Source organism: Salvia miltiorrhiza, chromosome 4 (assembly GCF_028751815.1).
Source record: "Salvia miltiorrhiza cultivar Shanhuang (shh) chromosome 4, IMPLAD_Smil_shh, whole genome shotgun sequence".
Classification (NCBI taxonomy): domain Eukaryota; kingdom Viridiplantae; phylum Streptophyta; class Magnoliopsida; order Lamiales; family Lamiaceae; genus Salvia; species Salvia miltiorrhiza.
The window spans coordinates 48,136,058-48,161,304 of NC_080390.1; the positions used below are offsets into that span (position 1 = coordinate 48,136,058).

At 33.1% G+C, this 25,247-nt stretch overlaps 2 protein-coding genes across 2 annotated transcripts; one reads left to right on the forward strand and one right to left on the reverse strand.

Moving 5' to 3' along the window:
- Positions 1 to 9,294: 9,294 nt before the first annotated feature.
- LOC131023948 (40S ribosomal protein S7) lies at positions 9,295 to 11,432 on the forward strand. The gene is made up of 6 exons (XM_057953612.1): positions 9,295 to 9,455; positions 10,107 to 10,189; positions 10,288 to 10,361; positions 10,439 to 10,562; positions 10,782 to 10,964; positions 11,046 to 11,432. Exons 2-6 carry the CDS (start codon positions 10,115 to 10,117, stop codon positions 11,163 to 11,165), a joined length of 576 nt encoding a protein of 191 aa, XP_057809595.1. The 5' UTR covers positions 9,295 to 9,455; positions 10,107 to 10,114; the 3' UTR covers positions 11,166 to 11,432.
- An 845-nt stretch (positions 11,433 to 12,277) lies between these two features.
- On the reverse strand, positions 12,278 to 16,140 carry LOC131023949 (mannose-6-phosphate isomerase 2-like). The gene is made up of 5 exons (XM_057953613.1): positions 15,469 to 16,140; positions 15,068 to 15,235; positions 13,538 to 13,750; positions 12,924 to 13,190; positions 12,278 to 12,746 (listed from the first exon to the last, which is right to left on the reverse strand). The coding sequence occupies exons 1-5, from the start codon at positions 15,817 to 15,819 to the stop codon at positions 12,438 to 12,440; spliced, it is 1,308 nt and encodes a 435-aa protein (XP_057809596.1). The 5' UTR covers positions 15,820 to 16,140; the 3' UTR covers positions 12,278 to 12,437.
- Between the last annotated feature and the right edge of the window lie 9,107 nt (positions 16,141 to 25,247).

Consider the following 25,247-nt stretch of genomic DNA (forward strand, 5'->3'; position numbering starts at 1 on the left):
GAACAAAACACATATCTAATGAACAAGATGTATATACTGATGAAAAATAAAATTTAAAAAATTCGTAATAAATAAGACATATATACTGATGAACAGGGCCGTATATACTGATGAACAACACAGTATATACTGATGAATAACAAAATTTAAAATATTCTGCTCCCTCCAGGATTCGAACCCTGCGAAAAAAAATCACCCTCCAGATACAATATCAGCCATAGGATTGACAAAATAAACGCACCATATCGTGCCCTAGATCTCACTAAAATTAGGGGGTCTCATTGGAGCGGCCCCCTATATATATATATATATATATATATATATATATATATATATATATGGTTAGCTTCTATAGAAAAGCCCCCTTAGAGTAAGAAGTAAAAAGTAATCTAGTCCATTTATTCTAATAGATCCAACCGTTCAGATTTAATGGCTTATTAAATTTAAGATATTAAAATTGTGCTGTAAATTGATTTTTGAATCGAAAAGGTCATATGTGTCAAATTGGGTTCGTTAAGATTATGGTAAATTTCATCAAATCCCTGATTTTTTGCACCAACATTATAGATGGCCATCAGATTGAGATTTTAACGAATTCCTATCTTACCATTCCTCATATTTCCTTGCAATTTTTTTTGTTTCACCATCTGCTCTTCGATGAATTATTACGCCATGGATCGCAGGGATGTGGGATTAGGTATAATCCTGTCTCTTCAGGCTTGAGATCCTTGAGCCATGGTTAAGGTGATATCAAGCTAGGCGGAGACGATGACGACATCGTCGGAAACATTTGCAGCGGAGATGAGGTAATAGATGAAGATTTGTCTTCTTGAAACATTAGTGCAAAAGCAGGCAATTTACGAATTGAATTAACGAAATTGCTTGAAACAAATGGAAATCATGCGTATGAATTGAGGTTAATTGTTGAGAATTAAAGCTTAAAATCAAAGCAAATTACGAAAACAGAGCACGGGAATTAAATTTGAAAAATTATGTTTGACCTCTTGTTTTTTTTGTTGGGATTTTAGTTTGAAAATGTAAAATACATGTCAACTAGATCTGATTATAATTTATAGGCGGAAAGCTCAAATCTTTAGAAAGAGATATGGTGTTTGTTTTGTTTTCAAATTTAAGGATTTGATTTTCTTGGCTTCTTCTAATGTTATTTGAATCCGTTAAAGACAGAATGAGATTGTTGTGTTCATCTAATATAATTTGATATCGAAATTGAAGCAAGTATGAATAATTGTATTCTTTTGTTTTAGGTTTGGTTGTTGGTTAGGAGATTCGATGAGCCACAGCAGTACAAGTCCTTTGTTAGCCGGTGCATAGTGCAAGGTGATATGAAGATTGGGAGTGTTAAGAGAGATGAATGTGAAGTGCATATTTGTTATTTAGAATTTGTGTTGCACTTATTAATGTAATTTAGTGAACACTGTACTTTTTTTTATGAATAAATACTAAAAGAATGTTGCACAGTTTTTTTTTTTTTTGTATTTGTTGTAGTATGATAGCTAGAATAGCAAATGTGATGAATATGAAAAGAAAATCGGTAGATCTATTATGTTGTATCATTCTAAATATTCTAAGTTGTAGATTCATCAAATTGTGAAATTAAGTTCAACGTAAATATATAATATGTTCATTAATAAAGTTCGTTAAATAGTGTGATATAGTTCAACAAAAATCAGATAATGTTCATTATATAATTTTAAAGAACGTATTAAAAAAATATAACGAACAAAGTGAGTTGTTCGTTACTTTGTGATACAGGTTCAATAAAAATCAGATAACATTTCTGACGAACATATTAAAAAATATAACAAACAATAGAGTTGTTCGTTACTTTGTGATACATGTTCAATAAATCAAATAACGTTCATTATATAATTTTGTGAAAAATTCAATTTAGGAGAAGAAGAAATGTAAAGTTAATAATATAAGAAACATATTTTCAATAAAATTTTCCTAAAATATTTTGATTTGGTTAAGAATAATAATGATAGTTTAATCAAAAAGAAAATTTGCGTGAATAAATCTTGAGATAGGATTATAAAATCTTAATCTACCAAAAATAGTTCAATCAATATATACATATATATAGGAGCTACGATTATATCAAAATTGGAGATTACAAAAATGTCATTTTTAATAGAATGGACGTAGGGTATTAGATTAGATGATAGCCGTTTGATTTTGTTAAATAAAGGGTTAGGATTGCTTCTCACTTCTTAAGATATTTGTGCTTTTCAATCGAACTTCTCCCTATATATATATATATATATATATATATATATATATATATATATATATATATATATATAAGAACAATTGACTACATTTAAAACAAAATTTTCAATTAAATGAAAACAATGAGTTGTACCTTAAAAAAAGGAAAAAGGCATGGTTTTGTAGGAAGTAGTAGTTGTCAGTTTGTTAAGTTGTTTTATAATTTTTTTACTCAATTTCCAATTATATCTTTGCAATTGAATTAAATGACATTTACTTTGTTTTTTTTATATATAAAGATTAATATAATATGAGAATCCTACTATAGTATAAAAATGCCCCTTACTATTAGTAAATCATATATTAACTAATTGAATTAATTTATCTCAATTCTAAGTTTATAACTTAGAGTTATAAGTTGAGAATCATATTTTAAATTAAGAATGATCATCACCATTAGTGAAACATTAACTAATTGAGCTAAGTCATCTCAATTCTAAGTTTATAACTTAGAATTATAATATGGGAATCGTACTTTAACATAAGAATGACCATCACTATTAGTGAACCATTAACTAATTTAACTAATTCATCTCAATTCTAAGTTTATAATTTAGAATTATAATATGAGAATCATACTTTAATTATTTAATATCTATAATTATCATTACATTTTATATAAAGTTGAAAATTTATGTTTTCAAATTCAAGATTTTATTGAGTAATTGATGTCGTTTAATTTCAATACTCGTCGTGCATCGCACGAGAGATCGTACTAGTTAGTATAATAGGATATTTTTTTTCCCAAAAGTTTGTGAAATGTATTTTGATTCAATATTAAAATTCAATATTAGAAGTTAGACTAATCAAACTCGAAATTTGAGAATCCCCAATCGATTTGCCACTAATCATACTCAAATTTGAGAATCCCTGATCGATTTGCCACTAATCATACTCGAATTTCAGAATTCTCAATCGATTTGCCAATAATGTTACACGAATTTGAGAATCCCCAATCGATTTTTCACTAATCAAACTCATGTAGTTTGTATGGAGCGAGATTGCATACACGGCCCAGTTGTCCTTACTTAGTGCAAGATGAATGCGTGTTTGTTGTAATTCTACATTCTAATTGTGTTTACTGTAATGCGTTGATACATATTCTTAAGGTTTACCGGTATCTCATTGGTTTATTTTATAATACCGTCGTAATATTTGATAATACCGTCGGACAAATTGAGAATACCGCCGGGAAAAATATAGAATACCACCAGCCGCTATTCCGACGGTATAATTACACACCACGACGATATTCTCAATTTTCACGGTGGTATTCTAAAATTTTCTCAAGGTATAATTATTTAGCATACGAGTATTTTGTCAAAATACCCTAATAATTAATAGAAACGTCACATAAAAGTTATGAGACTTAAATATGTGTGATAATACTGTCGAAAAATGAGAATACAGTCATGGTGTTTGACTATACCGTCGGAATAGTTCAGAATGCTGGCCGGCGGTATTCTATAATTTTTCCGGCGGTATTTGCAATTTACCCGGCGGTATTCTCAATTAATCCGACGGTATTTTCAATTTACCTGACGGTATTCGCAATCTTCCACTTTGATATCAAATTGGACTTACAAATGAGGTTACTACTTACAAATGCTAATTAAATCACATCACTACTCCCGTAAATAACAAAAAAAAAAAAAAAAAACGCAATAAATGCAACCAAATCATACTTTAATTTGAGAATCCCCAATTCATATCCATGAAATCATCAATGAATTTGAGAATCCCCTAATCAATTTCATCAAATCATACTTTAATTTGAGAATCCCCTTATCAATTTCATCAAATCATCATTGAATTTGAGAATCCCCAATTCATTTTCATGAAATCATACTTGAATTTGAGAATCCATAGGTCAATTTCATCAAATCATCATTCAATTTGAGAATCCCCTTATCAATTTCATCAAATCATCATTGAATTTGAGAATCCCCAATTCATTTCCTTGAAATCATACTTGAATTTGAGAATCACCTAATCAATTTCATCAAATCATCATTGAATTTGAGAATCCCCGATTTATTTCCATGAAATCATACTTGAATTTGAGAATCTCCAATTCATTTTCATGAAATCATACATGAATTTGAGAATCCCCTAATCAAATTCATAAAATCATACTTGAATTTGAGAATCCCCAATCAATTTCATCAAATCATCATTGAATTTGAGAATCTCCAATTCATTTCCATAAATTAATAAAGAATTTGAGAATCCCCTAATCAATATTTCATCAAATCATACTTGAATTTGAGAATCCCCAATTTATTTTCATGAAATCATACATGAATTTGAGAATTCAAGTTAGATCAATGAAAATCCAATTGGGGAATTGAGAATTCCAGTTAGATTAGTGAAAATCTAATTGGGGATTTGAGAATTCAAGTTAGATTAATGAAAATCCAATTGGGGAATTGAGAATTCTAGTTAGATTAGTGAAAATCGAACTGAGAATTTGTGAATTCAAGTTAGATTAGTAAAAATCCAATTGGGGAATTGAGAATTCTAGTTAGATTAGGGAAAATCCAATTGGGGATTTGAGAATTCAAGTTAGCTTATTGAAAATCCAATTGGGGAAGTGAGAATTCGAGTTAGATTAGTGAAAATCCAATTAGGGATTTGAGAATTCAAGTTAGATTAATGAAAATCCAATTGGTGAATTGAGAATTCAAGTTAGATTAGTAAAAATCCAATCAAGAACTTGAGAATTCAAGTTAGATTAGTGAAAATCCAATTGGGGATTTGAGAATTCAGGTTAGATTAATGAAAATCCAATTGGGGAATTGAGAATTCAAGTTAGATTAGTGAAAATCCAATTGTACTGATTAGTAAAAATCCAATCAAGAACTTGAGAATTCAAGTTAGATTAGTGAAAATTCAATTGGGGATTTGAGAATTCAAGTTAGATTAGTGAAAATGCAATTGGGAATTTGAAAATTCAAGTTAAATTAGTGAAAATCCAATTGGGGATTTGAGAATTCAAGTTAGATTAGTAAAAATCCAATCAAAAACTTGAAAATTCAAGTTAGATTAGTGAAAATCCAATTGAGGATTTGAGAATTCAAGTTAGATTAGTTAAAATGCAATTGAGGATTTGAGAATTCAAGTTAAATTAGTGAAAATCCAATTGGAATTTGAGAATTCAAGTTAGATTAGTAAAAATCCAATCAAGAACTTGAGAATTCAACTTAGATTAGTGAAAATCAATTGGGGATTTGAGAATTCAGGTTAGATTAATGAACATCCAATTGGGGAATTGAGAATTCAAGTTAGATTAGTAAAAATCCAATCAAGAACTTGAGAATTCAAGTTAGATTAGTGAAAATCCAATTGGGGAATTGAGAATTCCGGTTAGATTAGTGAAAATCCAATTGGGGATTTGAGAATTCAAGCTAGATTAGTGAAAATGCAATTGGGGATTTGAGAATTCAAGTTAGATTAGTGAAAACCGAATTGAGGATTTGAGAATTCAAGTTAAATTAGTGAAAATCCAATTGGGTAGTTGAGAATTCAAGTTATATTAGTGAAAATCCAATTGGGGATTTGAGAATTCAAGTTTGATTAATGAAAATCCAATTGGGGACTTGAGAATTCAAGTTAGATTAGTGAAAATCCAATTGGGTAGTTGAGAATTCAAGTTATATTAGTGAAAATCCAATTGGGGATTTAAGAATTCAAGTTAGATTAGTGAAAATCCAATCGAGAACTTGAGAATTCAAGTTTGATTAATGAAAATCCAATTGGAGAGTTGAGAATTCAAGTTAGACTAATGAAAATTCAATTGGGGAATTGAGAATTGTAGTTAGATTAGTGAAAATCCAATTAGGAATTTGAGAATTCAAGTTAGATTAGTGAAAATCCAATCGAGAACTTGAGAATTCAAGTTAGATTAGTGAAAATCCAATTGGGGATTTGAGAATTCAAGTTAGATTAGTGAAAATCCAATCGAGAACGTGAGAATTCAAGTTTGATTAATGAAAATCCAATTGGGGAATCGAGAATTCAAGTTAGACTAATGAAAATTTAATTGGGGAATTGAGAATTGTAGTTAGATTAGTGAAAATGCAATTGGGAATTTGAGAATTCAAGTTAGATTAGTGAAAGTTAAATCGGGGATTTGAGAATTCAAGTTAGTTTAATGAAAATCCAATCGAGAACTTGAGAATTTATGTTAGATTAGTGAAAATCCAATTGGGGATTTGAGAATTCAAGTTAGATTATTGAAAATCGAATTGGGGAGTTGAGAATTCAAGTTAGATTAGTGAAAATCCAATCGGGGATTTGGGAATTCAATTTAGATTAGTGAAAATTCAATCGGGGATTTGAGAATTCAAGTTAGATTAGTAAAAATCCAATCGGGAACTTGAGAATTCAAGTTAGATTAGTGAAAATCCAATTGAGGATTTGAGAATTCAATTTAGCCATAGGTATTCTCAATTTAGCCATAGGTATTCTCAATTTATCCGGCGGTATTTTCAATTACCCGGCGGTATTCTCAATTTACCCGACGGTATTATCAATTTACCCGACAGTATTTCAATTTACTCATCGGTATTCTCAATTTACCTCAATTTATTTTTAGTATCCATATATTCAGTTACAATTATTTTTTCATTATATTTATAAATATTATAATGAGTTGATATCAATTATATATATATATATATATATATATATATAGGTGTAAATACTAGTTCGATGAAATTATATTTCAAGTCGAATCGGTGAAATTCCCCTATTTCTATTTACACGAAATTTCCAATTTAAATTGAGAAAATCCTCAATGTTAATGTTACGTACACTTGATTTTTCTATCACATGCATATCTATCTACGCTTGAAATATAAATAAGTTATTATTGCATTTTTCCTGCTTTGTGGGAATATATTTTTATTATTTTTTTTTATCAATAATTTTTGTTTTCTTGTTATCTGTTTGAAATAATTTAATTGCAACTTAAGATATATAGTCTAAATTAATTGAGTACCATTAACTTCGAACTCATTCATACCATTTCATTCAAATTTTATTGCATTGATGAAATTTCTAAATAACTACATAAATTTAAATTTTGATGAATTGCTTAAAAAACAAACTAGTTATTCAAGGTATATATTATATACGTATAATAAAATTTCATAATAAATAGGATTAATTAATAATTAAAATATATGCTAAATCTGATGTAAGTATAAATCATTAGAAATACAAGAGAATAATTATTATAGATATACTCGTATGTACATATATATACATTACCATTAATTGACATAAATCCTATAGTTTAGTATTAATAATATTTTATTTAAAAAAAAGATTTTAAATACTCTCTCTCCTCTCCTCTCCACTATAGAGACGTGAACTCTCTCTCTTCTCTAAATCTCTCTATTCTGTAAATCTCTCTTTCTTTCTCTCTCTTCTGTAAATCTCTCTCTCTTTCTCTTCTTCATCCTGTAACTTCGCTGACCCGTGTCCCCTGCCGTCCGATTACTCTCGCCGTCGCCTGTACAGTATTTCCCCCTTCAACCTCCACCCACCCAGCTCATCCTTCATCGTCTTGGCTGAAGATTCATTAACAACCAAAATAGAAAGCGAAAAATGTCTAGTGATTCTGAGCTTCTTCGGCTGCTGCCGCAACAACATCTGCAATCCATTCTGCCTCGATATATGGGATCCCTTCGAGGGATTTCTTCTCTCCAACCTCCCCTCCACCGCCCGTGAGACTACCACGGTGAGCCGATGGCCGACGCCCACATCAACTGGAAAGAGACGACAGAGGCCCATGTGTTCAAGGTTGATGTTCCCGCACTGAAGAAAGATGAGGACACAAATATTCAATATGGATTCTTCAGAAAAATAAAAAATGTGAAACAAATTAAGTAAACTAGTACAAAATAATCCTTCAGACGAAAAAGTTTTTAAAAAAGCTATTTGGCTATTTCATACCTATATAGTCCATAGTTTGACATGTCTTCATCCAAGCCACACACCAATTCCTAAGCTCAAAGCGGTATTGAAATAGAATCGGGACCGGTTTGGTCGAAGATAAAGGCAACCCGAATGGTTTGTTCAAGGGCCGACGTGTCCGCATCCTAGCGGCGATGTGTAGTGCGAAGGGTGTAGGTAAGACATTTCCCCCAAAATGTGTAATTTTTGAGGACATATCTTAGCTTGAGTTATAAGATATTATGTCAATACACTATTTTCTTGTTTCGGGATTCCCAAGTATTTGGACTATTGAAAGTCAGCAATTCCCATATATGCTGTCACTAGATTTACCCACCTCATATCACATAGTAAATAGTAACTGTCACGTACATCCTATATAACAATTAGAAATTTGCGAGATAAACTCTCACCCTAAATTCTTCAGGGTATATCAGTAAATTAAAATCAAAGAAGAGCAATATTATCTTTGTGCAAGAAACAGTAACAATATTAGTACAGTATATCACATTGCATAAGATTTATTTATTTATTTATTTTTTAGGGAAAGAATTTAATTGTTTAAGTATAAATCTAGTAATGTCTTTGAGGAGTTCGGATCCATAGAAACGATCCATTAGAATTTATTAAATATGTCTCCAAAAAATTTGCCCCAATTTTCTTTTTGGATATCCCCATAAATTTTGTTACTACTTTCTATTTTTTGTATATGATCTCATCATTAACTTTGCGATTACAATTTTTAATACTATTTTTTTACATAACTCTATCATCAAATAATTTTTTATAAGATTTTTTTAAATTCGTGTCGTTCGCCTTGGAGCAAATTTTTACGAAAATATTATTTATGAATATATATATATATATGAAGTGAAACACTCTCCAATTACCAGGGTGCGTGAGATAATGTTATCATATCATAATTTGAGCCCAATACAATAGTCCAATAAACACATTGCGTTTTTCCTTATAGTCCAAAACCCGGAACCATATTCTCCATCGAATCGGATCCGGTAAAATTGAATGGTCAAGATTTGCTCAGTAGTTCAATGTCACATCCAAACCGTCGTAGCTAGGGTTTTCATAGTAATAATCTTTAAAACCCTCATTCTTCCGCCCACTATATTCCACACTTAATCCCTGCGCATATTAGCGAGTGTCTCCGGCGTCGTGGCTAGGGTTTTTCGTCCGGCTCCATCGCAAAGGTACTCTATCTAGTCTACATGATTCATTGTTTCCGTTGTTTTTATCTGTCTTCTATTTATTCTTCTCCTAAATTTCTAAAATACAAGCCACTTAAGTTAAATTTCTGATGTGTGTTTCAGATGTTTGAGCTGCGATCACTTTTGCCTTGTTTTGTTTACTTCGTTTCATCTGTTCTCAGGAACGAGATTGTTTTGATTATGTATTAATGTGGCCTTTGCTAATTGCACTTCCTGTGTTAGTGCTTCTTCAAATCTGATTTTTGTTGAAAATACTTCTCTTTGAAATCTTGCTTTGGCATGTTGTGAGTGGTGATTAGATGTAATGGTTATTGGCCTATATATTTATGGTATCACATAATGAGATTTTTGCGTGTTTGAGGCATAGCTGGAGGAGGATTATCAAGTTTACATATAGGTTTTTATGTTGATATTATATAGTAAATCTTAAGAAGCTGCTCCTTATCAATGTTCAGCATGATTCGCATTTGTGGCTAATAAGTCGCAACAAAAGAATGAATAATGGCTAATAGCCTAATGCCAACCATAGTATGACTTGATGTAATAATGTAGCAATTGGTTGAAGAATCTGATTTTGCTCTCATTATGTAAATTCACCAAACTTTTTAACAATTATTCTATTTGTTTGTGAAGGCGCAAAGATGTATACTGCATTGCAAAAGATTCACAAGGAAAAGGATGCCGAACCCACTGAGTTTGAGGAGAATGTAGCTCAGGTAATGTGTGATTAATGTTGTTGAGCTTTTTGTTATGTTTCAACATTTAAAGTTTTCTTTGTGCTTATCACAAATTTTATTTTTTATTGTTGACATAGGCCTTGTTTGATTTGGAGAACACAAATGGAGACATTAAGAGTGACTTGAAGGACCTTTACATTAACTCTGCCTTGTAGGTCTTGAATTGTGTGGACGTATGCCTTTCCTTCGGGCTTCGATCATTGTACTAAATTTGTTATTTTTCTTTAGGCAAATTGATGTTTCTGGAGGCAAGAAGGCAATTGTGATCCATGTACCCTACCGGTTGAGGAAAGCCTTCCGCAAAATCCATTCTAGGTTGGTTAGAGAACTTGAGAAAAAGTTCAGCGGAAAGGTAACACTAATTTGGTTTTCTAAATTTTACTTTATGGTTGGATGCTTTTGTTTTGCTGGTTTTTTCTTCCTATTGTTAACACTGTCATGGTTCTGTTAGTATTTTTACATGTTCTGATGGTCATGGGGAGAGTTGCAGTTATATACTATATCTGCAGTCTTTAGGGTCCAATTGAAACCAACTGTTCTGTTTTCTTATTGGTTAGCCTTGAAAATGCAGGAAGTTGTTGTCATTGCTACTAGAAGGATTGTGCGTCCACCAAAGAAGGGTTCTGCTGTTCAAAGGCCTCGATCCCGTACTCTCACATCTGTTCATGAAGCTATGCTTGAGGATGTAGTTTATCCAGCTGAGATTGTTGGCAAGCGTATCAGATACAGACTCGATGGGTCAAAGATCATGAAGGTGATTGCTTCATTCATCTTAAATTTGTAATCTACTGGTAGGGCTGTAACTGATATTGTAATTTGCTATATGCGTTTGCAGGTATTCTTGGATCCCAAGGCAAAGAATGACACAGAGAACAAGCTCGAGACGTTCTCAGGAGTCTACAGGAAGCTATCGGGGAAAGACGTTGTCTTTGAATTTCCCATGACAGACGCCTAAAAATCTTGCAATCCTAGTTGTGCTGTCATCTTTTATGCTATTGCAAGAAATATACATTTAGTATGGGGGTATTTGAAGTTTTGACGAAAGAGAATTGGGGTCCTGTTTTTCACCAAAATTTGTTAAACCTGTGTTGTTTTAATTGAAGTTTCTCTTTTTGGAGGTTCGCTTATTTGCATTAAGTAAAGACATTTGCTTCACTGAGTTGTTACCGCCGAAGTATGAATAGTATTATTGATAGTGTTTGATGATTTATTTTTCTTCTAATTTCTCGTCTTGTGTTTGCGAAAATTATGATTATGTACCGTATGAAAAGATAAATTTCTCTCGTCTTGGGCTTGTTTTTAGCCGTGCATTTATTGAATTCTTTAGACGCCTGAAAACGTTTAACGATCATTAACATCTTGATATTTGAATGTCCGTAAGTTAACAAATTAATACTATGTGCCACTAATAATCATGCACACGGCACGACAATCATGTGCACTCTTGTGGGATGGGGGGAGTATAAAATATGTGAGATCGTGTGCTAAAAGGGAAAATATCCTATGTGGACGTCAAAAACGATAAAATTGCTTCACTTTTTGTGGACGGAGGTAATAATTGCTACAAGAAAATTTGAGAATCTCTCTAGTAAATGAAAATCTAAAAACTACAACCATCGAACTGAAATATGAATGAATCGAACTGAAATATGACTGAAGTTGAAATTGTGTCAAATCTAAGAATCTAATGAGCTCAGATGTCCTAACTCTTGTCAAATATTTGCATTTATTTTCGGTATCATTATTTAAGAATTCTTTAGCAATCACATTTTTAGCAAAAGCACAATCAATTTTATGCATTCTTAAATTTCTTCTTTCTTCTTTGGGGGCAAAGAAAGGGAAGCTTTGATTATGAAAAATGTTTACGCCTTCATTTCACGTGTCCCTCCTAAGACAGAAAACCAGATAGAAAATGACTGTCTCTGTTTTTGGCAATAGACAAGAGTAGTATGATAGGAATTAGAAAATTGTTTATTTTGAGCATGGCACTTGCTAACTCTTATATTTACTCTCGTCACTGACTTCTATAGTTTCAGATAATTTCCGCATTGGCAATACACGAACATATACTGAGAAGATGGATTATGAGTTTCATTGATAATAATTTATTTGTGTGGTAGGATCTGTGTACAAATATGGGTACATATACATCATACGCTATAAATATTACAAGACGGCAGCAATACATGGACACTCGGAAAAGGGGGAAAAAATTGTCACACACTTGCTACTTGAAAAACCTGCTGCTAATTCCCGCTCTATACAAACTCAAGCCTGAAGTAGTTCTCACACTGATCTGCGCGTTTGCAGGCGTAAACAGCACATCTCCTTCGCCAACTAACTCTTCCGAAAATGCCTGCCGCACTGTTCCTCTCCCTTTCACAACCAGAAATACAGAAGGACCAGGAATGGCAGGAAAGACAGTCGATGCTCCTTGAGGAAGAATACACTGATCTACCTCAAATTCATCAAAAGGCGGGAGATATTTTACTGTATAAGGATTTGAAGGAACTCCATGAAGAATTTCTGGAAAACCCTGCACCGAAAAATTGATTTGATGAACAAAAGGAAAACTAAACTGCAGAGGCTGCTATAAATTAAGGATAACTACAACATGATGGTAGGTGCAATGATACAAAATAAACTGCACACGATAAAAGATTATGTTTTCCTTCCAACAAAGTAACAAAGCAAGACGTCAATCTGCTGTCACCTGTTTGTATGTGAGTATGGAACATAGAGTTTGAACATCGAGTTTCTTTGGGGTAAGACCAGCTCGTACAACATTGTCTGACGTCGCCATGCACTCAACGCATTCACCATGGAGATATGCATGAGGTTCATTTGCACCCAAATATAGGGCTTCACCAGAATTAAGTTTGACATAATTAAACAAGAAAGATGCAATGACACCAACATCCCCTGGGTATTGCTTTTCAAGCCGCAAAACTAGTTCCTCCTTCTCAGTCAGCCCCCTCACCTATCAGAAACTGTAATTCGTCAGTAAATGTCATTTTAAGCATAGAGCATAGGCGATCAAAAATATATTCACATACGAATCCAAAACCCATCATGGAAACATTTAATTGGTAAGCCAGTGCTTCTCTGTTAACTAATCTCTAAATATCAATGACATTCCTACTTTGGTGATGATATATTCTAATCACTCAGCATTTGGTGAATGAGAAGCAAGCTCCCTGGTTTGATGATTCAAACGAAATTGGTCAACTCGAAACTAGAATCATCTTAGAGGAACAATAAACCACATTAAAACAAATGCAAACACAAGTCAGAAAGACAGAAACAATAAGGATATAACTCAAATACCTTGCTCTTTATGTTCAGTCGACTTATCAACTTGAAGACTGCATCAGATATGACGGCCTTGCTAGCAGACATAAGTTTAGTAAATAGAGATTGCAGAACCTCTTTTCGTTTCTTTTCCCCGGCCTCTTTGCTTAAATGTAATACTTGATTTGCCGATGCAGTTCCAACCACTTCAGAGATCTCAGGTACATTTTGGAGAACAGTTTTAATTTCCTAAAAGCAAGAGAAAAATATCAAGTAAGCTTAAAAATAGCAAGAAATACTAAAAATCTAGCCGCATTATGTTTTATGAGGGGATGATTGCTCTCCACGGAAGATAGGGTAGGAAAAACAGTTAAATCTCACTTTAGGCAAGTAAGACCTGTTAGAGTTTAATTTCTAAGCTCAACATGGCACTCCACCCAAACTGTTATCGTCCATTTTTTTCCTGCAACTCGCAAAGCCAATTGAGGAGGAAAAATTGTATTTACACAATGAGGTTCATATCAAGTTTGTAGTGAGCTGATGATAAGTTACGGTTGAGAGAGAGAGGATATGAATAGTGCTTGGAGACCAAAAAGGTGAGATCTTTTAGCTGGAAGCAATCATCTACACAAAATGACATCTAAGAACACAAATCTTTGGGTTTAGAAGTCCTATTACTCTCCTGAAGGTGAGAATTTTTAGCTGAATTCAATCATCACCACAAACGTGATGATTAAATACAGAAATCTCTGGGTTTAAGAAGGAATAACTCTCCTGATGTTGAAGGTTCAGATTCATTCTTCAACATCAGTGAAATTTTGTTGATATCCAGCTTTGCTGGGCCACAAAAACTTTGGTTATACACAAGGTGGTATATCTCAAGTGTGTGGTAGGCGAAAAGATGATGTTTCAGTCTGAAGCTGTTTTCCTACCATCAGGAGAAAGGGCTTTTTGCCAAAAAACAAAAGCATTTTTTCTGATTGTATTTGTACACGCGTGTGCGCGCGCGCACCCACAGAGTTACTGGGGGATCCACACCTCCAAGGAACCAAGGACCAAATTATGCATCAGGATACTCATGGTTCCTGGGTGTGAAGCCATCCGCAAATCTAAAGAACTAGCACAACCATAACACACATAGTTGTTAACATTGTCTAAACATAGAAACTCTGCCATTATATGATTTCCATCCCTTGGAAACCTTAAATAGATCAGTGCTTTTTAATGCCTGACTTTATTTGAAAAGGCACTGACAGCTTCCATGCACATGGTAGTCATATGCACATATATAAAACCAAATCTTGATAAATAATAAAAAACAACTCCCATTAATCCAACAGATATAAATCTATACCATATATTACCAGATATTGCCAAAGTTTACCAGCCTATCTACATCCCAGACCTATCAAGCAGGCAAAAGTCATTGAATATGAAAGTGCTCAACACATAATATGTATTGTTTGCAGGTTTCTTCAAAAACTATTCAAAGGCAAATTAATTTTCCAGATCCAAACAAGAAATCCTTCACCAATAATGCAAAATGAGACATGGAAATCATGATACCTCGAGACCAACGAAACCACACAGAGCCTCGAACTCAGTGAGCGCCAAAGCCATCTCAGGCTTGTGATTATCATCCTTATACACTTCTGGCTGTTGCTTATGTAGGATTGCAGCTAAACTCTTATCTGGATGAGCTTGTATCGACAGAGCCTTTGCAACTGAAAGTACCTAAAAGCAATATTCATTATATTATACTAGATGGCAACGCACAAATGAACCAAACAAGTCAACAAATTAACTAGGATAATGAACTCGCATTGAGCAAAATAAGCCTTTTTCTATTACACAGATCTTCATCCATCTCCTCATGGTTACCAACAACCGAGTCGATTTCCACTACGGGGCATACAGACTTAAAATCAGTTTTAATAGCAAGCACATCGCGTAAATTCAATCACTACCTTGAAGAGAAAGGGGAGATTGGGACCCCATTTTTGGAACACCTTATCCCCAAGCACGCTAGGGTTCTTCTCAATCCACTCCTTCAAACTCACTAAATTATAGTGATTCCGCTTGAGGCCGCCCTCCCTCTCCACACCACCATTCCGCATTTGGCAGTTGGCCACAACGGTTGAGGGCCCCGACTCGTGGGTCCCCATCCAGAATTCGGCGAACGGCTCATCACCGTCGATCTCCTCCCCACTATTATTGGCATATAGACGCGCCACACCCGATTCTTCCCCAACCTTGCCCCATTCGTACCTCTTCACTGAGCATCTGAGCCTGACAATTCCCGGAAATTCGGCACCCATGATGCAATGCCGAGGATTAGTGAGAGAGAGGAACGGGAATATGGCGAGACTGCGGGAATAGCAACAGAAGAAGAGGGAATGAGAGGAAGATCAGTACGCCCATGGAGGAAATTTGGGCAGAGGGTTTGGCTTTTTGAAGGCGACGATGAGAGGGAAATAAATTTCGATTTTTTCTAATTTTTACTGTACTTTTTTCTGTAAGGAAAAAAGTTTGTAAAAAATTAGAAATTACGGCGGCGCGACCCACGGCGGAGGGGATTTGGGGAGGGAGACGATGGCGGGGGCGGCCTTTATGCGTCGGTGGGGGTCGTTGTGAAATGGCAGTTAGAGTGAGGGAGTAGTTTTCACAGTTTTTGGGTCCACATTACAAGCAAATTTTGCCCCTAAATTCTGGATTAATTACACTTATATCTTTAACTTTAATCGAATTTCAATTTGTATTCATAATTTAAATTTATTTTCTACATATCCTAATTTTAAAAAAATATATATATTTATTTAAAATAAATTCAACGTCAGAAGTGAAGTTTCCGCCTAAATAGTTTGTCGTTTTAGACAATATTTCACCACAATCTACTTAACATCATGAAATCAGTGCTTCGCCGCAAACATTTATCCAAAAAAATGTATTTGATATGAAAATTCACTTATGACATCCGAAAATTCTAAATTGGCCATAATTAAATAATTTCAAAGTCTATAACATATAAAAAATAAGTTGAAGTTAAAAAATTGAAATTTGTTAAAAGTTCTAGTTATAAATTATAATTAATTTTTTATTAAAATAATTAACCTTAAATGTATCAAATTATATATTTGTCATTTATTTAGATACTACTGTAAAAATATATCTCAATAATAATATTAATTAATCTAGTTAAATTAAGACCTGTTAAATTTTGCATGACTATTGACTAGAGTGGTTGATCAGTCATTTTCTTCCGTGGAATACAATCGGAAAATAAGAAATATGTTAAAATATCATAAACTATTGGTCATTCATATAATAAAAAATGAAACAAATGCTCATTCTGTTTCCACTTTTACAAAAATCAGCAAGAGCATTCAAATACAACATCAAAACAACTACGAAGGTAGCTAGGTTTCTATTTTACATTTTCAGATTTTAAAAATAAAAATTAAGTTAATAATTCATAAAGATCGATGATCTCGTAATCGAGTCAGTCATGTCGATAGAGCTTCAATTCGAAAGGATACATGATTTGTAAGCCGCTTCAATCGAGTCAATATGCATGTAGCATTCGTGCCGGCTGCTTTAAATAAATTTTAAATTATAAATCCTTAAAATATGTTTGGTATGACCGAATCAAATGAGGGACAAATGAAATAGAAAATATCACATTAAAAGATATTTCATTCGTTCACAAAAAATAGTATTATTTAGGAACGTCCATAAAAATTAGTTTATTTTTATTTTTGAAATTTTTTTATCACACGGTGGGCATTTTTTTATACTCATACTATAATTAATTATCATTATTAATATTATTTCTTAAGTGGGTCTCTTTCACCATTTACAATAGGGTTAATTGGCTGTAAATTCATACATTATACTCAAATTATGGTTTTTCTCATACACTATGAAATTGGTGCCAAAATACATACACTTTGAGACTTTTTGGAATTTCCCATAAATTTCAATTTCTCCCAAATTAAAGCTTACGTGGAAAATTTAAAATTGTTGTGGCAAGCTATCGATCAAAATAACGTTATTTTGATTTTCTTTTAAATTAAAAAATAAAAAGAAATTTAATGTGCCACAACCGGAAGTTGCGCAGCGACCTGGAGGTGTCAACGATAATGCGGCAAAATGGAATTTTTTTATTTTTCAATTTTTTTTAAAAAAATAATAATCAAAACGATGTCGTTTTGATTGATAAGCTTGCCACATCAATTTTAATTTTGCCACGTAAGCTTTGATTTGGAGAAAATTGAAATTTATGAGAAATTCCAAACAATCTCAAAGTATATGTATTTTGGCACCAATTTTATAATGTATGGGAAAAACCAAAATTTGACTATAATGTATAAATTTAGAGCCAATTACCCTTTTACAATATACCAACCAATAACTATTTTTATTAAAATTCGTGTTGTTGCTGTTAGGGTTTATTTTTTATAGACGGAGTGACGGAAGTAGTAATAAATTATTGAATTGAGATTTCCAACAATATTTGACATGCACGTTCGTCTCCAATCCATCACTCCATGCGGTAGTTTCACAGATGTAAACATTTCATCAAAATCGTGTTGAAAATTAACATATCTAAAGCAACTAGTGAGTGATTCCACCATCAAAAGACCTACAAATAAACCATATATCATTTTAAAACTTGAAACAAAATTGTAGATGAGATCGAAAACCGTCATATCAGAAATATGATGCTTCATTTGTTCGCCATGATTTGATTTGATGGTGCGGCAATTCTCTTCTTTTTCTATTTTCAGAATAAATATATACAATTAATAAGAGTCTATTTCCACGTTTATATGCAAATGCAATTTCAGCAAGCCACAATCAATTATGAATTTCTTATAAATTTGTAATTAATCAAACGTTGAGTGAAAATTGCTATACATTGGTACATATATAGTCTCATAATATTTGAATTCAGGTAGCATATTCCATTTCTCTCTTCTCTTGCAAGTGTTCTGAATTGTGATAGTAAGTATGGATGAAAAATTGGAATTATTATGAAATATTTAATTTATTTTATCAAGTTGCTTGAAAAAAAAGTTATTGGTTGAAAATAATTGGTGTCAGACAGAGCATGTTACTACTCGTCATCGAGGCCATGTTGCCGTAGATGAAGATAAACAAGTCTCATCCACATTCTCACCACCTCAACCTATCACAAAACCTCTTTTCTTAACTTACAAACTTTCTTCTCCTTCTATTTCTCAATTTCATTTACAAAAATATACCTTTCTAATTCTACGATATACTATCTATTTTAAATTTCTTTCAAAACACACCAAATTGAAACTTTTTAAGAAAACTTATTTTATTCTCGTGAATTAATTAAGATTCGATTTCATCAATGTTGCGAACAACATTAACTTCATTTTCGGTGCACTAAACAATTCATTAAAAAGAGAGAGCTTAGAGTATTTATTATCATCCTTATCATTTTGTTCATTATTTTATATTGCATTAGGTATCTACTTCATTTTTTTAAGAAAAAATTGATACATAGCTTTAAATTAAAACTCAAAAGCATAGTGGCGGTACCTTATAAATCCCTCTATCAGTTATGTGCTTTCCAATATATAATATTCTTTACGTTAGATTTTCATATATTTAAATCTAAAATTACAATATCTTGGAATTTTAGCCGGATATATATTTTATAGTCATTAACTTGCAGATGATAAAGTGAATAGAATTTGCAAGCCTTAATGATTAAGTATGAAAAAAATTATATACTATGGTGAGAGATATAAAAATTTATTTATAATTCAGAAGCATATATGAATTTACCATTGTATGAAAATAAGTTAATGAGAAGAGTCCAAAAAATAGGCAGCAAAGCAGCAGCGGGCAATGGCCCTCTTTCTTGTGGGTTTTGTTTCCTTTCACAACAAATGAAAGAAAAAGAGAATACATCCCTCACAAAAGAAAAAACTTATTCCAAATATGAAAAAAGAAAACGTGGGGTATCTTTGTTTTTTTATTTCCTTTTTCCTTCTTTCCAATTGTCTATTATGTAAACCACACACACACAAAACACATTCGTTTCACTATTAATTTTCAAAATTCTACTTTCACACTTCCTAACCACGTAATATCCAACTTTGTCGTATCCGAAGTAAAAATCGGGTCATAAAATATAAATAATCCTTTTATTTTGATAATGTTTCTCTCATAATTACATGACTTTATTGAACTGTACGTAGCAAATCAAATTTGGTTGATGTTTTAAAAAATTCAATTTTATTTTCCACGATTTAACCGATAGACCCCCGACCCATTTTGTCATAAAGCTAATTGATCTATAATGTGAACCTGATTAAATAATTGATAGTAAATTAATTATAAAATGAGTGTCGACAAAAGGATAGCTGATGTTAGAATTAAATTGAAAGAAAACATGCACGTGAGTTGTTTGAGTTTGCGACGTTCAAAGGTTAGCATCCAAATCCATCAATAAAAGATAAAAGCGTAGTTACGGATTCGAGATATATACAAAAGCGTGCATCTTATTGTCAAAGATTCTCATTTATTTATGAACTTCATTATTCAATTTTTCAGGAATTCAATATCAAACTGAAAGTTTGTTTATTTTGCATTTGGATCTTATTATGAATTATGCATTACATTATTGGATTCCAAGTTTTTTTAGGTAAATTATTGGATTCCAAAGTTGTTACAAATATAAGTGTGGCCCCCAAAATATTTCTTATATTGATGGGGGTGTTCAAAATAATATTTTAATAATTCTTACAATCACATTCTAACCATGAAGACACCTTCTTTATAATTAGAAAGGTATTTAATGTTCAAATTTCATTACTCTTATCTTTAGAGTGAAAAAATGTACAATTTACTTATGTAGTCATTCATACGGTATAAATCATTTACCTACTCTATCATTTGTACATTCTAATAAAATATTGTTGATATGTCTTGAATTTTCCGCTTCAGTCAAATGTATGGGGGGCGGGGAAAAGACGCCCCCAGTCCAACCGTATGCAGTTTTGGGCTTTTAGCCCATTTTTTGGTGTTTTAGCTCTATACTATATATACTTGAGATATGTAATCTGCTACCCTAGCCGCATAATAAAATCTGTTCTCCTCTCTGCCTGTGGATGTAGCCAAATTGGTGAACTACGTAAATCTGTATCTTCTTTACGTAATCTGTTTTGATTGTGCTCTATAATCCTATTCCGTCACAACAAATACTTTTCACAACTCTTATTTTGAATAAAAAAAAGGGTTAAGGTACAAATGCACCTCTAAACTAGACACCCCTAGAGTGTATCACTCCTCATTCTCGACCTTGGCCCAAATACACCATCAGAGTTCATAAAAAGGGTGCATTTAAACCCAACGAGTTAACGTCGTTATCTCTCCGTTAACTTTTTTTTAATTTAAATTCTGGATTTCGCCCCTTAAACTTTTCCGGCTAGCCTTCGCCGAAACCCCGACTTTCACCGCCATAAAAAAAAACTCTTGCCTGCAGCTCCAGTCTCAACTCTTCCAGCTTTACCTCCCGTCGTGACCGCTTCACCGGCACCAGTGCCAATGAGCTCACCCCAGTGCCGACACCGACAGCTTCCCCCCCTTTATTGTGTCATCTTCACCGTCTCCCAGATAAATTAAATTATGCATTTTGCCGTTGAGGGGCGCACCGAAGTAGAGGGACACGCCGGTGAATTTTTTGCCGTCACTGAGGATGACGTCGGCGGAAAAATCGCGGTCGATTGTGTCGGCGCCGACGGTGGTGAGGCACGGCGCGAGGTTGGTAACTGACATCCCGTTGGGGCTGTCGTTGCCAACTGAGCAGGAGACGAAAATCCCCCTCGAAACAGCGCAATATGCACCGATTGCAATGGGATCGAGGTAGTAAGGGGAGGAGATCCCCTCTCCGCCGCCGATTGGGATCGAAATCACGTCGACGCCATTTAGAAATTAAAAAAAGGAGAATTTAATTTAACTTATACCCCCATTCTCGACCTTAGCCCAAATACACCCCCGGAGTCCATAAAAAGGGTGCATTTTAAACCCAGCAAACTTGCTGGGTTTAAAATATCTTTTTTATGGACTCTGGGGATATATTCGAGCCAAAAATGAGAATGGAGGGATATACATTCTAGGAGTGTTTAATTTAGAAGTGAATTTGTACCTTAACCCTAAAAAATATCACAATTCTCTTTTTATGGTACAGACGGTCATATAGGACCCTCCTTAAAAAAATTCTTATGATGGATATGAAGTTAATAAAAGTACAAAACAGAGGAGATTTGGTTTAAGCTTTAGAGATTCTTGTGTGGTGTTTGGCTATAAAGTGTTTTGACAAAATAAGCTTCAAAATAGTTTATAAGCTGTAAGTTTTCAAAAAACTAAGTTTTTCAACTTTAATTTATTTTTTTATAATTTTATAAATAACAATTATTTTATAAAAACAGTCCTATTACAGTTTTTTTATTTCTATATTATATCATTTCAATTTTCTCTTTAACTAGGATTTTGTTTCTCTGATTAAAAACTCTCTAACCTATAAAACGTCTTATAAATTACTCCCTCCGTCCCGCTAATAATGGCACGTTTCTTTTCGGCACGGAGATTAAGGAGAAGCAAGTTAAGTGAATAAGGAGTGTGGTGTTTGTGATTAAGGAATTATTAATTGTTTCTAAAAATTTCAGCAAAGATTGCAGCAAGATCCCTTCCTTTCTCCTCCAACCTCAAAAATTCTGCTGCCGGAGGCCGGTGGCCGGAGTCGCCACCGCCAAGAACAGCTCCTGGCCGGATCAACCCATCTCCAATCACCAAAGACTAAGGCTCTAAAGCATCTCCAGAAATTCAGTAAAAACTTGAAGGAATTTCCAAAAATTATCTCAGCAAATTATCAAAACAATCACAAAATTACAAACCCACATCTGCATTTTCCACCCAAAATCAATAGATCGAAGAGTTTCCAGAACTTCTCCACTGCCTCTCTCAAATCCCACCTCCTCTCCGCATCCCACTCGCAGCAACACATCTCGATTTTCATCAACCAAGCCATCTCCGCCTCGAAGCATTTTAAGAAATTCTCACAACATTACAAACCCAGATTTTAAGAAATTGAATATCAAAGCTTACAAACCCAGATTTTAAGAGGCAGTGGCGGAACTAGCAACGGGAAGGAAGGACTCCGGCGAACAAAATTCAGGCGTCCAGTAGAGAAGCCGGCGTAGCGCCGCCATCTCTGAAAATCGCAGCTGCCTCCTCTGTGAATTGCAATCGCTGGTGATTTTAGGTTTTACAAAGAGGTTGTTCTTCAAGAGGAGGTGGTGGAGAAGAGTATGGCGTGGAGCAGGCGCAGAGGATGCAATGGCGCGGAGCAGGAGGAAGGTGAGGGATGCGGCGGCACGGAGCAGGTGGAAGGTGAGGGAGGCGGCCGACGCTAGGCGGTGGAGATGGTGGTGGAGGGATGAAGAAGAGGGGTAGAGAGAGATGGAAGGGGCGTGAGTTTAGAGAGAGAGAGAGTGTGTTACTACAAAGTAATTAGGCAGACAATTAGGGAATTAATTAAGTCTTAAGTGACCCCTTATTTTTTCCAAAATAGGAAACGTGCCATTAATAGCGGGACAATCCAAAAAGGAAAACGTGCCATTATTAGCGGGACGGAGGGAGTATTATAGTTTATAACTTCTCTAAACTAAAATAAACTTAGTCAATATCCTCTATAAATGAATGAAAGATAGGTCCATTATACATACAATTACCAGACTTATTATCTCATTATTCCTTAGCCCTGTAACATCGATATGACGTCATCGTAGCACAAATGAATAGATTCAGAAAATAAGAGATAAAACGTTATATAATCCCACATGCAACAATAATGGATCTACCTATCAACTTATCATCATTTGGGCTCCACATGTAGACGCACACATACATCTCTTATCATCTTTTATCACATTATTATTACAGATGTCTTTTTCTTTGATAATAGACTCCTACATCTATTACTTCCTCCACCTTCATATTTGTCACTTTTATCTGTTCACATAAAATATATTTAAACTATTTTTTTTATAAATTTTTATTTATAATAAAATGAGACCCTTAATCCATTTATAACACATTCAACTACTTATTAGAATTTGTACCATTTAAAAAGAGATGGAGTAATTTTTATAAGGATGGAGAGAGTATTAAAATATGAATATTTGATAAAAAATAAATTTCAAATCAATTATAAAATTAAATCCGTAATTATTTTATGATTAGATAAAATAAAAAAGAGATGGAGTACTTTTCTTTTCTTCTTTTTTTTCTCTTTCCTATAATTTTGCTCAATCACAAAATCATGCTATTTGTTAATGAAAATATATTCAATGTGTATCTTAAATTAAAGAGCGCGATAAGAACTTTAATTTTATTTAAATATTTTTAATAAAATATTTATAATTTTGTATTTATTTGATATATGAAAAGAAATACAATTACACCAACACATAAATATTTTCAATCTCATTTATACATTTGGAGGGTTTTTTTTTTTTTTGGCTTTCTGATTTGTGCTTGAAAATGACATACATTTATTATTTAGTAAATGATTGTGGATAAAAATAATTTTGGTCCTACACATTTCAATTACATCTTCTTCATTTTGGCATGTGCTTCTTGCGAGTTCTAAACGGATCTTCCGCTGAAGATCCCGATAATATATACTTTGTTTTTTTTAATAAACGAATCCTCAATATCTTCAACAAATTCAAATCTACTACTACTACAACTATTTTTTTATTTTTTTTTTGTGTTCCTCCAATAAAATCTATCAGAAAGTCTAGGTGAACATGATCGTACGTGAATGATAACACATTAAAAGATGAAGAGGGCTCTCGTACGTACCATACGGATTTTAATAGGACATTTAAAAATATTTTATTATATATAATAGATTACTTATGAATATTCTATTAGAATATGTGCGCGCATGCATTTTAGGTGAAAAAGTTTTTGTCACAGAAAATATATTTACAATGATTGTAGGAAAACATGTATCAGAGTATCACCACTTGGGATCTGCTAGAGCAGTTCTTTATGGTTCGAATCGTACTTGATTTCGACAATGATTTTTTACTTCTAAATGTTGATCATATATATTGGTGATATTATCTAATTTATAAGGAATTTTATGGAATGTTAAATTGTAATTTGTGATCATACTAGAATAGATCAGTTTATTAGTAGTAAGTTTAACCAACCAGGGGGCTTAGCCCACTGGCCACGGACCCGGGTTCGATCCCTCTTGGGAGCGAATTGGAGATTGGGGGGGAGATATAAGGTGGATTTTGGTGAATGGAGAGATAAGGTGGTTCTTGGAGTGGATGAGGAACTAACTACTAAAAAAAAAGTACTAGTAAGTTTAACCAGTAGTAGCAGTAGATCATCATCATCATCATTATTATTATTATTATTATTATTATTATTATTATTATTATCATGTAATTGGATTCGTCAATTAATTTTATTAGAATTATAGAATGTGTATGTAAAAGAGAGGGAGATATATTTTGGGTTGAAGTTGGGTTATTGATAAAAAATAAAAATTGTATAATTAAATTAAATTAAATTATAGTTGTGTATGTGAAAGAGAGAGAAATGATTTTTTTTATTAGAAAGAAGGTTTTTTTTTTTGACTTTTTTTTGACTTGTATTATAAAGAAGGTTAGGTAGGTATAAGAGAAAT

Bases quoted from the DNA above. Each gene is read 5' to 3' on its own strand.
- LOC131023948 (XM_057953612.1), top strand. From the start codon at position 10,115: ATGTATACTGCATTGCAAAAGATTCACAAGGAAAAGGATGCCGAACCC. The intron at 10,190-10,287 runs GTAATGTGTGAT...TTGTTGACATAG, and splicing joins TTGAGGAGAATGTAGCTCAG to GCCTTGTTTGATTTGGAGAA. The intron at 10,362-10,438 runs GTAGGTCTTGAA...ATTTTTCTTTAG, and splicing joins CTTTACATTAACTCTGCCTT to GCAAATTGATGTTTCTGGAG.
- LOC131023949 (XM_057953613.1), bottom strand. From the start codon at position 15,819: ATGGGTGCCGAATTTCCGGGAATTGTCAGGCTCAGATGCTCAGTGAAG. The intron at 13,751-15,067 runs GTATCATGATTT...TCTTGCTTTTAG, and splicing joins GTGGTTTCGTTGGTCTCGAG to GAAATTAAAACTGTTCTCCA. The intron at 13,191-13,537 runs GTATTTGAGTTA...AGTTTCTGATAG, and splicing joins GACTGAACATAAAGAGCAAG to GTGAGGGGGCTGACTGAGAA.